The sequence below is a fragment of the Cyrtonyx montezumae genome, unplaced genomic scaffold, assembly GCF_038088225.1.
Source record: "Cyrtonyx montezumae isolate F1298 unplaced genomic scaffold, pur_monq_1.0 scaffold_24, whole genome shotgun sequence".
Taxonomy (NCBI): Eukaryota; Metazoa; Chordata; class Aves; order Galliformes; family Odontophoridae; genus Cyrtonyx; species Cyrtonyx montezumae.
The window spans coordinates 8,269,025-8,282,499 of record NW_027071981.1 but is presented as its reverse complement, the minus strand read 5'-3'; the positions used below and the strand labels follow the sequence as shown (position 1 = coordinate 8,282,499).

The following is a 13,475-nucleotide window of genomic DNA, read 5'->3' as shown; positions in this document are numbered from 1 at the left end:
CCGCGTGTTCGCTCCGCGCGCATGCGCCGCGCGCCACACGACACCGCGCGGATGGCGTCATCTCGGAGCGCGGCGCACGCAGTATGGCGCTTCCCGCGCGGCTCCTCTGGCGAGCCTTGTCCTCGGCTCCTGGCGGGCGACGGCGGAGGAGGGCGTGGGACACTTCGCTGTCGTCTCCTTCTCTAGACGGACTGAAACTGCTGCTCCCGCCGGAGGAGGCGGCGGCAGCGGCGGTGGAGCGCTACGCGGAGCCGAGCTCCCCGCTGGCGCCTCCGGAGGAGAAAATGGCGGCGGCGGCGGTGAGCGCGGCGCTCACCGCGGCGCCCTCCCCTCAGCGCCCCCCAGAGAGGAAAATGGCGGCGGCGCGTCCCGGCCCGCTCCGAGCCGGGGAGCTGGCGCTGGCGGAGCTGCGGAGGAAGCACAGGGCGACGCTGAAGCTGCTGTGCCGGCTGGAGGCGGGCGCGGTGCTGCACTCACACAGCGGGCTCCTGCCGCACCGCGACATCATCGGGCAGCTGCCCGGGCAGCTGCTGCGCACCTCGGCCGGGGCACGGCTGCTGCTGAGGCGGCCCTCGCTGGACGAGTACGTGCTGCTGATGCCGCGGAACCCCACCATCGCCTACCCCAAGGTACCGGCGGGACGGGACGGGAAGGAGGCCAGACCGGGCTGGGCCTCGCTCTCGTTTGGAAGTAACGTGCCGTGATTTTGTTGCCCCTAAGGATGTCGCTGCCGTGCTGATGATGATGGACGTCCACCCGGGAGACGCTGTGTTGGAAAGCGGCAGTGGCTCTGGTGGTCTGAGCTTGTTTCTGTCCAGAGCAGGTAAGGCTCCGCTTTTAGAGATGCCGCACAATGCACGGAACTGTAGAATCTCTGAGGCTGGAAAGGGCCTCAAAGGTGACCATATCCAAGAGGCCAACCCCAGCACAGCACAGCCTCCTGTCAGGGGGTCCTGGGGTGCAGTAAGGGTTCTCCTGAGCCTCCTCTGTGCCAAACAATTTCAGTTCCTTCAGGTGCTCTCTGTAAGACTACTCCAGATCCTTCACAGCTTTACTACCCTTCTCTGGACACACTCTAGGCCCTCCTGGGTTTTTCTTTGTTTGTTTGTTTGAGTAATGATTACTTTCCAATCTGCTACATGGTATCTAAGGGAGGTGACCTGCCTTGCAGCTTTCTCAGCTACTCCTGGGTTCATAGGGCAACTGGTCATCCTCTGCTGCAGGGAGACGTGACCTACGTGGTTCTTTCCTAAAATGAATTTGAGATTTTTGAGGCATATTTCTTGTCACTAACACTGCCATCTTTTTTCTGAATTTTTTGATTATGAATGGCAAAATAGTAGTACATCTCGTATTTTGTTGTTGTTTTAAGTGGGGCCCAAGGGACGTGTTGTCAGTTACGAAATCAGAGAAGACCATCACAATTTAGCAAAGAAGAATTACAGGCAGTGGCGCACTGCGTGGAAAATAGGACACACAGAAGAGTGGCCAGATAACGTGGATTTCATTCTTAAAGACATCACACGAGCTGCTGAGGATATGAAATCCATAACATTTGATGCAGTAAGTCTAAGTAATCCACATGTAACGTAACTCGGCACTTTTGTTTTCAGTGTAATTTGAAAACTCTGGTGCTGTCACCAGCAGCAGGGTTCCTGGTTCTAGCTTCACACTAACAGAGGTGATCCTGATTTTTTTCCACCAGGTTACAGCTACACTTTCCCAAATGAACGAGTGAAACTGCTATGACAGAGGAACAGCAAAATCAGTCACTGTTGCCTTGTAAGCAAGGATGTGCTTCCCTGCTTGTATTCTGGAGAAACGCTGAAATTCTTGTATTTGAGTGAGGCAGAATGTTTCAAGCAGTGAATGTAAAGAAATTACATAAGCTTATAAAAAATAGGAATATGTAAACACTTGGCTGTCAGCTGCACAGGACACAGAATGTTTCTTCAAAAAGGAACTAATTCCTTTAATACTTGAAACAAATGACAATGGAGTAAAAGGGTTTAAGCGAAGGAACAAAATAGCTAGCATTAAAACACTTGATCTTTAAAATCTTTAAGTGTAACAGTCCACAGGAGCAAACTGATATTGCATTTCTGACTGTTTTACAATTTGAATGGATTTCCACCAAAAACTAAAGCAAAAAACCATGGGTAGCTGGAGACTGACATTTTCTGAAGCTTGAAACCAGCAGCAAACTGCACGTTAAGACTGTAGCCTGATCATTTCATCACACAGATGCATTTGAACCTTTTAACATTCAGAAGATATTCAAAGAAGTTGTTATTAATATTATGGAGTTTAATTAATAGGAGGTTTAACATTAGTACAGAAGTGCCATGGTGGTGACGTGTGACTTGGTGCATTAATAGAAATTCATTTGGAAGTAGCACAGACTTTTTGTTTATAACTGCTGGGAAGTCAGGTTTCTCTAAGCTGTTCAGGGGCATTAATAAAACTGCCTTGCTGTAGTGTGCATTCATTTTCCATATGTAAGTGTTGCTTTGGAGGTACTGTTGTAACAGAAAAGCATAATTCTCTTGCAGATTGTTCTGGATATGCTTACCCCTCAGTCAGCTCTGTCTGTTGTACATCCAAGTCTTAAAGAGGGCGGCGTGTGTGCTGTGTATTTAGCAAAGTAAGTATTTACTTCTGGCACATAGACATTTATACAGGCATTACCTGAAACTGTTGCAAAACCAAGCTCTCCGAAAATACCCATCCGACAGTAATGGAAGTAGCTAAAAGATTATATACACGCCTTTTCTTTCTTCTTTTATCTTCTTTTTTGTGTGTGTGTTTTTCACATTTCTTTTTTTAGGAGTTTCACTCAGTATAAATCACACTTGTCTACATCCTTGGGTTCCTTCAGAACACTTAACTGTGGTCAGTGGAGGCTTTTAGGTAATGATGTCCTTGAAATAACTTGTTTTCAATTCAGTAGTCGAGTTGCTAGGTCCTTTATCCTTAAATGGAGGGATGTGCAAAAATCCAAAGGTAAAGAATGTGATAAAGGCAGTAGAATTGAGTTTATAATACTGACTGGAGTTCTTAAAATACTACTTTTTTTCTTTGCATTTCTTGAAAAGCATCACACAGGTCATAGAACTTTTGGACAGAATACGGATGTGCAGGCTCCCTTTGGTCTGTGAAAAGATCATTGAGGTAACTCATAGAAATTGGTTGGTGCTCCCTGCTGAAATCAAGAATTGCAAGTCCAGTCAAAGAGTGGAACCTCAAGAAAATGTCGAGGAAGATCCTCAGCAAAAAGCACGGGATGAAATCCAGACTCAGGATCTGACAGTTCTTAAAGAAGATGAATGCAACGGTAAGAATAGTACTGTCAGTGAGATTCTGTTAGTGCAGTTTTGATAGATAATCCAAAGATAAAATGTCAGCTTTAGACAACCTTCAATGTCTTATTAAAAATCCAGGCTAAGTAGAAAATAAACAGCAATCTGCAAATTCAGATTGACTGTCCTGCTATTGTCTTGCAAGTTTTTAAATAAAATTCAGTCCCGTTGCAGTTTTAGAGGATCCTGATGGGCTCAGGGATTCCCTATGGAAATGCTGCCGGTACGCCCTGTGTTCCCTTCATGCTGTTTTAGCAAGTCCAAAAGCACACACCTTACATAAATATATAGTTGCAAAACTCCAGGTAGAGCAGAGAGGTCCCAAAGTACTGCCAGATGGCAGTGAGGCACTCTTAAGGAAAAAAAATGAATGTGCGCTGGTAACTGCAGTGTGTTGGGTGCGTGTTCTCATGCTTGTTGGGAAGCATTACAGAAAGACGTACTTCTCACAGAGCCGTTCCCTGACGGTGTGGGAACGCCCTGCTCGGCGCCATACATCGCCAGACCGTCTCACTGGCAGGATGCTCATTCAGGTGAGATAGTTGAAAACTGTTTTTATTGTAAATGTTTTCTTTTAATTTTGTTTTCAAAACCAACAACTTCTATACTACCACTTAACCTATTACTTAATTACTATATCAAAAACATAACGTTTATATTAAACTATAAGTAAAATATTGAAAGAGTAATTTGTTTTGTTTTTCAATTAGCATTCCTCACCAAGCTGAGAAAGTTTCGAGCACCGTTCTCTTGAGGCTGCTGCTGTTAAATGCTAATTTGAGCATTGTATCAGAATAAAGATTTACAAAACAGCATCGTTTTGCAGGTTTGTAACTTAGAGGTAATTCATGCATTAATTTCCACAGCATGAGGAATGCAGTATGCAATTAGGAAATGTTTTAATACTTCTATCATGTATGGCACTATACTACAACACTAATTGTTTTGCAAAGGCTAACATTTGCTTCTATCTAAAAGTATTTTGTTCTTCACTGCTTATAATCCAGTCCATGGATTTGTCTTGGTTCAAGGTATTCTCTCTTCTCCTTTGCTGGACAGGCTCTGACATCTACCAGAAATCAAGAGGAGGAAAAAAACCGGTGAGAAGGTATTGGTGTGTGACTTTTGAAATGCAAATGAAGCAGCTTCTGACTTCACTACAAGCCAACGGATTGCTATTGGTTTCTTTAAGAACAGTGTTTGCACAGCTGACATGGAAATTGAAATTCGTCGAACTTGTTCTTTTGATAAAGCTGTGCTCATTTCTAAAAACAAAAAAACCAGTTGTTGATAAGTATAGCTTTGGTTCGCTTCCAAGCAGCAATGCCAGAATGGTATTTATTAGCTTCACTGTGATGCACTCAAACGGTCAAAATAGTCCCAGCTATAAATTAACTGGAACCTGAGGGTTAATTAACTGAAATTCTAACCTTTATTAAGGAAGTATACTAAGAGCACTGCAGTGTGTTCTTGCAGAGCTGAGGCCTTAACGCAGGAAGTTTATTTCTCAAGGGTTCCACTCTCAACAGTAATGAAACAGTAGACACTGAGTAACAGAGGCTTCTCCTGCAAAGGCTCAGGAGATGGCTTTGAGTAGTTAACTGTGTTAAGAGCCTATTACAGAAGACAGTTTTCACAGTAAGCCCATATTCTTTTCCATATGCACCTCAACTTTGAAAGAGTATCTTGCATAAATTCTGTCTAAAGACGGAGCTGCGCTTAAAGGAAACAGATCATCTCATCACAGTAAGGATAAAGCACTTACTGGAGTTTAAAGGGCAAATACAGCCTCAGTTGTCCAAACTGATTCAAAAATATTTGAAATATTAAACCATAGTTTGGGCAGAAGAAGCAGAAGAGTCAACCAGCGTGTTTTCATTAGAAACTGCATCCTTCCAATCCTGGGATGAACTTAACTTTGTCACTTCTAAAGTACTATTCAATGAGGAGGAAGATGACGATAACCCAGTCGTACTAATCTTCCTTCCTTACCGCAAAAGGAGCAGGGGATGGGAAAATAATCATGTCCTTGTGGCAGCTCTAGCTCTTCTCCCTGTTGTATCTCCTTTCAGCTCTGCTGTGGTGTGCGGGACGTTCTCGTTCTCGCTGCCATATGTAATGCATTAGAGCTACAGCCATCACCTGTCAGAAAAGTCATTCCATCTGAAGCCATAGAAATAATTGGCAAACTTACAGCTAAGAACGAGGGATCCAATTCATGTATGACAGAAAACTAAGACTAGAGAAGAGGTATCTTTTCTGCCTCAGTCTCACTAGAAGTTTTGCTCCCTCAGACAAGAATAGGTGGATTGGTTATTATAATCAGATGTTTAAATGTGATCTGTAAAGCATCACAAGTACCAGTTTATGCTTTGTTTGCTGGACTGCAGATGCCATCTTTTACTATTAAACACAAACTAGATGGCTCTTCTGGCTCACAAAGCTCACAACAACCAAGTTGGCAAGGTGTGCTGTGAAGCACGCTCCACTCTTGCCTTGCTCCTTGTACTTTTCCCTTATGCATCTCATCCCAGTTTGAGAGATGAGATGCTAAAGAGGAGATCTTCTTTTCCACCAGCTGTAGCAAATGTCCTTCAAAAATACCAGGCTTTGTCAGACAGATGCCATCTGGAAAGCGAGGAATGCCTTTTTCCCCCAGTATGTTTAAAAAATGGAGGCTGTAACAATGCATTGACAGAGCACGTTAAGTGCATCCTTTCTTTTTTGAAATGCAGTGAAAAACCATTACCTTACAATGTCAATTCAAGTGGTATTGTTTAAGAGAGTAAAATTCCACCTGAGGTGCTATTGGAAGGTTTCACTTTGTTTACAAACTTGAAATTTGTAACAAAAAGACACATAGAAAAAATACTTATACAATGAATGTTAAACAGCTAATAATATGCTTTAAGTAAAATTATTTGCATAAAGCAGAAAAATTACTGTCCTTTAAACTTTTAAGTGGTAGCATAACAAAATATTCTAACTTACCTTAAAACCATTATTTCAGAGACTGTATTTTGAAGACAAAAGAAAAAAAACTGATTGAGGATAAGCTCTATATTTTCCTTCCCGTGGCTTATCTACTCACTCTGGGGAAGAACTTGTTATGTGTGGAGCTATACTGATAATTGGTATTAATTGCAGTTTCAGCATCTGCACTTAAAACTGTCCCTACCTCTGCAGCAATGTCTGCTTACAGTAGCCCTCTAGCCAATTCTTCTCCATGGTTGATCTTTTAACTTCAAAAAAGCAGTAGAGAGCTTTCTCCAATTTTTTCCCAGTGCCCATGGGAAAATCTCATACCTCAGTTTTTCATCATCTTTTTCCACCATGTGTGCCAGATACCTTGAAATATATATATATACATGTGTGTTTGCATCTGTGTTTTTCAATCTTGAATCATATTAACGTGAGTTCTAATACTAAAAGACATAGTAGTTATTTTCCCTCATATTGTGAGGAAGAAAGTTACTGACAAAGCAGTCTTCTTTCCAGGTTACAATATGTTCTTATTCAGAAAGTGTCACATGTATCCTAGAGATAAATAGAAACCTGTGGTAAGCTATTAAAGGAACACTTTACCCTGGAGCCTCCTAAATAAATAGGCATGTAAGAACTAACGTATCCTGGCAGCTTTCACTGACTTTTAATCTAATAACCCCTACTAATTATTGCTAAAATAATTACTACTGTTGGTCTCCTCACTTGCAAGAATACAAGTTTTCTTTGCGGTCCCAGCCCAGGGAGACCCTTTGTCCCTTTCTAGTCCTCTCTGTCTGTTCTGGACCTGTTTTTACTCCTTTCATTGGAAGCAGACAGCTTCCTCCTCCATGATCTGTGGATGCTCATGGCAGAAGAAACAACCATCTTTCCCCCTGCACTAGCACGCAAACCAGAGCAGCGCCATAGGAAAAGACTGCCTGTGCTCTGTGACACTATGAACCAAAGTACTGAATCTGTCACTATGGAAGATACCCTTGGCCAAATACAGAATTACAGGCTCAATAAAGGCAGGCTCAGCCCTGCACTGCTGTTTCAATGTATAGGATTTTTTGTAAGTGTTCAGGAAAGACGTTCTCAGAAATTACTTTGCTATGTTTTTACTGCTGACTCAAGTCTTGTCACAAACTTCACTAGTAGGTTGTGCAGCATTATGAATCATTTCAGAATAAGTAACTCTAAAGCTTGTGAAAACATTAAATGGGCTCTTAAAAGAGAAGCGTAAGACCTTCCCACATCTTACCTATTTTGCTGCATTTTTTTAATTGCATATTTATTTTAATGCAGAAAAAGTTCAGAGATTTGCAGTTTTGTAGGCAGTCCATGCTATAAATTACAATACCAGTGCAAACATCCCTGCACTTCTACTCAAGTTGGAAATTGGGAAAACAATGTTGAATTTGCACTAATTATATGTAAACTGAAGATCGTGTTTCTTTGCTTCATATAGAACCCAAACAACTACAGACTGGTTATGACATCTGTCTGTTTATGGGAATAATCAGTAGTGTTAAAAAAAATAAAGGATTAAACAAATGCAAAAGTTATGCTAATAAAACCAGATAATTTCAGAATACTTACAGAGCAGCAAAGAAATTGAGTCTGGTATGCTCGTTCTTTGTGAAGTTAGCCCTCTTGCAGTAAAGGAATGTCATTGCCAGAAGATACTGTTGTAAAGTGCAAAATGTTACATTCGTTAGTAAGCATTAATATATTATTTAAAAATAACATTGCATAAAACTTTCTGAATGTTTATCTCGCACCAAAATGTCTCTCATCAGCAGGGGAAGCATAAATTGAATTTTCTCCAAGCTTAAATAAGGACATATTAGAAAAAAAAATACAGTAGGCATTCTCATTGTACTATCAAGTGATTAACAGCAGATTTCCACTCAAGATAGATTACACTGACTACAAACACTTACCTTGTCTGCAGCTTTACAGCAACGGTCCATCTGTAGGAAGCCTTGAAGTAGATCATCATCTGCTACAAAGATGCTCGTCAGCAGTTCAGTTCAGCCTTGTTGTATTTTAACTTAACCATTAAATACACGCTGGAATTTAACAACATCAGAACATGAACTTATGAACTTATGAACTTATGTTTAACCTAAGACGTGGCTGTTAGTATCAATAGCTCTCTCAGAATTATCACTTTGTTTAGGAAACATACTTCCTTAAGAGTTTTCTTCCATTCAGTCAATTGGTATCTATCATTGACCTACGGAACAGTTGAAGGAATGCTGTCACTTCCTGATGCTGAATACCAAAGCGTGGTTTCTTTGGGTCTCCACATATACTGTTAAGAGCCGTTTCCATACATCTTCCTCCTCCATGATGTAGTCTTTTGTGAGAACACTTCTTTGATATGTTCTGCTTTCTATGCTGACAGGACCTGGGGGGATTGCCCTTGTCTTGAACAGTGGGAGGTGTGAAATACCTCAGGCCACACCTCACTGCAGAAATCAAAAGTTCCTGTTGAAAAAGATAACTAGAAGAATGGGCAAATTGAGCTATGGTTCTGTGTTTAAACACAGAATTTTCAGCAGTTTTCCTGTCTGCTGATACAGAAATAAACACAGAACTGTAGGGGTTGGAAGGGACCTCCAGAGGTCATCGAGTCCAGTCCCCCTGCCAAAGTAGCTCTCTAGCCCAGCTTGCACGGTAGACATCCAGGCAGGTCTTGAATGTCTCCAGAGAAGGAGACCCCACCACCTCTGTGCAGCCTGTGCCAGTGCTTCATCACTGCACTGTGAAGAAGTTCCCAAACACATCTGTGCGGAACTCCCTGTGCTTCAGTTTGTGGCCATTTCCCCTTGTCCTGTCACCACATACCACGAGTTCAGCCTCATCCCTTGGCCTCCTGCTCCTTAGATATTTGTAGATAAAGATCACACCCCTCCAAATCATCTTTTTTCAAGGTTGAACAGACACAGGTCTCTCAGCCTTTCCTCAGGACAGGTGCTCCGTGCCCTTTATTGTCTTTGTTGCCCTCTGCTGGACTCTTTACTGGAGATCCCTGTGTTTTTTGTACCACGGAGCCCAGAACTGGACACAGTACTCCAAGTGAGGACTCACCAGGGCACGGTAGAGGGGCAAGATCACCTCCCTCGACCTGCTGGCCATGCTCTTTTTAATGCACCCCAGGATCCCATTGACCCTCTTGGCCACCGGGGCACAATGCTGGCTCACGGTCAACCTGTCATCCACCAGGGCCCTCTGGTCCCTCTCCTCAGAGCTCCTCTTCAGCCAACCTGTACTGTTGCATGTGTTTATTCCTCCCTAGGTGCAAGACTCTATGCTTGCCCTTGTTAAACCACATCTGGTTCCTCTGTGCTCAACTGTTCAGCCTGTCCAGGACTTGCTGAATGGCAGCACAGCCTTCTGTTGTGTCAGCCATTCCTCCTAGCTTTGTATCACCAGCAAGCTTGCTGAGGGTGGACTCTATCCCCTCATCAAAGTGCTGAAATCAAGGTAGACTGCATGCACTGCTCTCCCCTCATCCACCCAGCCAGTGATGACATCATAGAAGGCCACCAGGTTGGTGGAGCACGACCTCCCCCGGTGAACCCATGCTGCCTACTCCTGATATCCTCCTTATCTTCCAATTGCCTCGAGATTGCATCCAGAACAAGCTGCTTCGGCAACTTTCTAGGGATGGAGGTGAGGATGACTGCCTGCAGTTCCCTGGATCCTCCTGCTGGCCCTTTTTGAAGACCAGAGTGACACTGGCTATCCTCTGCTCTTCAGGCACCTACTAAGTCTCCTACACCGCTTTAGTTAACGTAGCTCTGATTTGTGACCAGAAACAAGAGGATCCCCAGAGAAGCATGAGGAAAGCTACTTCTCATCAGGAGAAAGCAACTTCACCCCTTCAGCAGGGCCTACACAGGGGGGATGCTGCCTGACACAGGCTCGCAGCAGCCTGCCCGGCTCTTATTTCACTCTCACACTTACGAGAAAAATCAACAAGAGCGTCAGCAAACACATGGCCACGCTTCGCAGCGAGTGCTGTCCAAACACCGACCGCATCTCACCACGACCCGCCTGCTCCTCGCCAAACCGCCTCTCACGCCGCGCCCCAACGCGGAGTGGCGTCCTCGGCACACAATCGGAGCGCAGCATGCTGCTCAATAAATTTGCAAATACAAATGGTAAATGAACACGAGCCATCAGTGCACACACATGGCCAAGAAGACCAATGGCTCCTGGCCTGATCACAGACAGCCACAGGGACTGACTGTCCCTCTGTGCTCAACACCACTGAAGCCACGCCTTGAGTATGAGTTCAGCTTGAGCCCAACACTGCGAGAAAGACGTGAAGTTGACGGAATGTACTCAGAGAAAAGTGACAAAGCTGGGGAAGGGTCTAGAAAATGAGACGTGAGGACCAGCTGAGGGAAAGGGGGCAGTTTAGTCTGAAGAAGAGAAGGCCGAGGGGAGACCTCATTGCTCTCTACAACTGCCTGAAAGGTCACAGTGAGGTCTGGCATCTTTTCTTAGGTGACACAAGATAGGATTCAGGAATTTATTTATGGAGAGGGTGGTCAAGCATTGGAAAATGCAGCCAGGGGAAGTGGTAGAGTTGCCATCTTTGGAGCTATTTAACAGACATGGATGTGGCACTTAGGGCATAGTTTAGTAGTGGTTGATGGTTGCACTGACAATCTTAATGGTCTTTTCCAACCTACATGATTCTATGATTTTTTGTGTGCTCAGGTTGTGTCACCCTGCAAGAAATTGTCCTATATACATTAAAATTGAGGACTTTACATATATATGTAAAATCCTCAATTTTTTACATACGCATACTCCCATTTGTGCACAATACTATTCATCTGAGGAGCTCCAAGTACTCTTGTTACTATAGAAGGCATGGACAAAACAGGTAATAGAAATATACATCCAGACCATTGAAGCCAGGGAGAAAGCTTTTGTCATTTTCTGCACTCTACACAGCTGCAATAATAATTGTAAAGTGCATACATACTTATTCTTTACATCTTCTGATTTGTTTTCCTTGCAATGCCAGGTAAAGGGAGACTCTAGAGGTAACTGTCACCCACTCTCTGTAAACCCTTTTGTATGGTCCCCCACCTCCCAGGAGCCAGGGCTCAGCTGTAATACATCCCAGCCCCGTAACTCTGTCTCAAGACTCTGAGGAAACTGAAGTCTGTTTGCTAATAAACAGCTGTTTTGTATTCTTGAGCTGTGTATCTTACATGCAAGACTCTACAGGGCACATGGTAAGTTCTTTCACAGGGTAAAAACAAGGAAACAAAACTTTATCAGGTTGTAAGTCCTGTGCATGATACAGAGGACCTAACTGGTTCTGAGCCTGGCATATCATTAACTCCAGCGTCCAGAGGTTCATTGAACCATTCATCGAAGAGCATTTGGAAAAACATCATTAGTTCTCTGATTTCCAAACAGCTCAGTGAACACCAGGGGGCACTGTTTCAATTCAAACCGAGACAATGTAGACCTTGTCTGTGCTGGATTAGTTATTGGACTTAATTCTGAATCCTTCCTATAGGAAGAGGTTAGATCAATCGAGATATCTTCATCTTTATATATTGTTACGGTTTGAAATGTTTTCTTCTCTCTATATAACGATTAAGACCTGAGTTTGATTTTTACAGAATCTTATTTTTGTGAAAAGAAAAAAAAGATCGTATTCATGCTCTGGAACTCAGTTATGTGACATACATACTCAGTAGCTAGGTCCAAAAAGGAGAAGAGAGAACAGTTTGCCTAATTCGAATTACAAAATAACAATGGAGGAGTTTTCAGTGAATGAGTTGTTTACATAAAGATCAAGAAGCATGGCTGAAGAAATACTTGCTAAGGAGGAAAACAAATGCCTTTGACATCTGGTATCCTTTTTAGTGAGGTTTTGTTGCTGTCTGAGGAAGATAAAGTCTCTCTGAAAGAACACCTGATCTGTCTTTTCAAGAGGGTCAAAAAGAAGAAACCTTGGTTCCTCTAAGCATAGATCATTTATGAAAATAAAATACATATTCTTCCAATTTTAGACTTTTCCTACTTATTGCTGAGTACAAGATGAGAGGAAAAATAAGTAATAGTTCTCTCCCTTGCAGAGAGAATCCCTAGCCTCGTCAGGGGAACCCAGCCTCAGTCAAATATGTCCCAGATGAAATGAAACTCGCAGGATGAGAAGTCTGTTCCTAAAGACACTAACCACGAGCATTCATCTCAAAATGAAACACTGGATGTATGCTAATTCCTTCAGAATAGAAACTGCAGTAAAACACAGGCATTTCGGTTCATTTAAAAAGAACAGAAAAACCACCTGAACCCACATCCGTCACCAGCACTGTTTCTTTTATGTGGGAAGGGAGAGTAAGGATTTAGAGGAGTTGCATGAAACAGCACATCATGGCAGCATTGGGGTGCCTGGACTAGGGCCACACGTAACAGCCTGAATATGGCTTACCTGTTTGTTACTTGATGTGAGAAAGAAGCCTTAATGATAAATCCTTGCTGTCAACCAATGCTACCGTGTGATTATAATTAAAATGCTCTGGTGCCACTGAAGTGTTTGTCAGTGATGGACGGACGGACATGGAACTGTCGTCTGCTTTGTTTGCTTGAAAAGAACATCTAAGCATTCAGCAGGGTTTTCTAATATGTAAGTCCAAGAACAGTTCTGGTTAATCTTGGGAGCTGAGAAATTCACAAACTATATAAAAAAAATCATTTGGAAATAAGGGAGTGAGCAAGAAATGTACTGCCTAGTCTAAAACAATGAATGACAGAAGAATGTCAAGGTCACCAGCAAACTCAGTGCATGCCTACACATGCAGATTCTGAACAACCAAGTGCTCCACAGCAGCACATCGACATCAAGTACTGGGGACACAAGTTTGAACTTGCTGTTAACTTCTGCTTCCACAATATCCTGCAGGAACCCAACCAATTCAAGTCAGACAGTGGAAGCATTTATTTTGAAGGACTGGCTCTTCTGTGCTGGTTGTAAAATGAAACAAAACAGTCTTACCTGAAGAGTTTGAGTTACTTGCCAAAATAAACAGGTGAGACTACGCTAGGTCTTCACCACCGTGTCACAGCAAGGCAAGTGAGGAACCAACA

At 43.1% G+C, this 13,475-nt stretch overlaps 2 protein-coding genes across 2 annotated transcripts; one reads left to right on the top strand and one right to left on the bottom strand.

Annotated features, from left to right (window-relative positions):
• The first annotated feature begins 62 nt into the window (after positions 1–62).
• Positions 63–4,242, top strand: TRMT61B (tRNA methyltransferase 61B). Its single transcript, XM_065739624.1, has 7 exons — positions 63–629; positions 721–823; positions 1,373–1,563; positions 2,553–2,644; positions 3,096–3,334; positions 3,812–3,892; positions 4,070–4,242. The coding sequence occupies exons 1-7, from the start codon at positions 84–86 to the stop codon at positions 4,111–4,113; spliced, it is 1,296 nt and encodes a 431-aa protein (XP_065595696.1). The 5' UTR covers positions 63–83; the 3' UTR covers positions 4,114–4,242.
• An 884-nt stretch (positions 4,243–5,126) lies between these two features.
• Positions 5,127–10,487, bottom strand: SPDYA (speedy/RINGO cell cycle regulator family member A). Its single transcript, XM_065739365.1, is given in 8 exon segments — positions 5,127–5,328; positions 5,331–5,415; positions 5,418–5,503; positions 6,538–6,707; positions 7,944–8,029; positions 8,288–8,346; positions 8,588–8,837; positions 10,320–10,487. Coding segments are annotated over 8 exon segments (1,047 nt in total). The 3' UTR covers positions 5,127–5,185.
• Between the last annotated feature and the right edge of the window lie 2,988 nt (positions 10,488–13,475).

What these genes read in the sequence shown, in the direction of transcription:
- TRMT61B (XM_065739624.1), top strand. Translation starts at nt 84, where the DNA reads ATGGCGCTTCCCGCGCGGCTCCTCTGGCGAGCCTTGTCCTCGGCTCCT. An exon ending in CTTGTTTCTGTCCAGAGCAG is followed by an intron (nt 824 to 1,372) that starts GTAAGGCTCCGC and finishes TGTTGTTTTAAG; the next exon opens with TGGGGCCCAAGGGACGTGTT. An exon ending in TAAAGAAGATGAATGCAACG is followed by an intron (nt 3,335 to 3,811) that starts GTAAGAATAGTA and finishes TACTTCTCACAG; the next exon opens with AGCCGTTCCCTGACGGTGTG.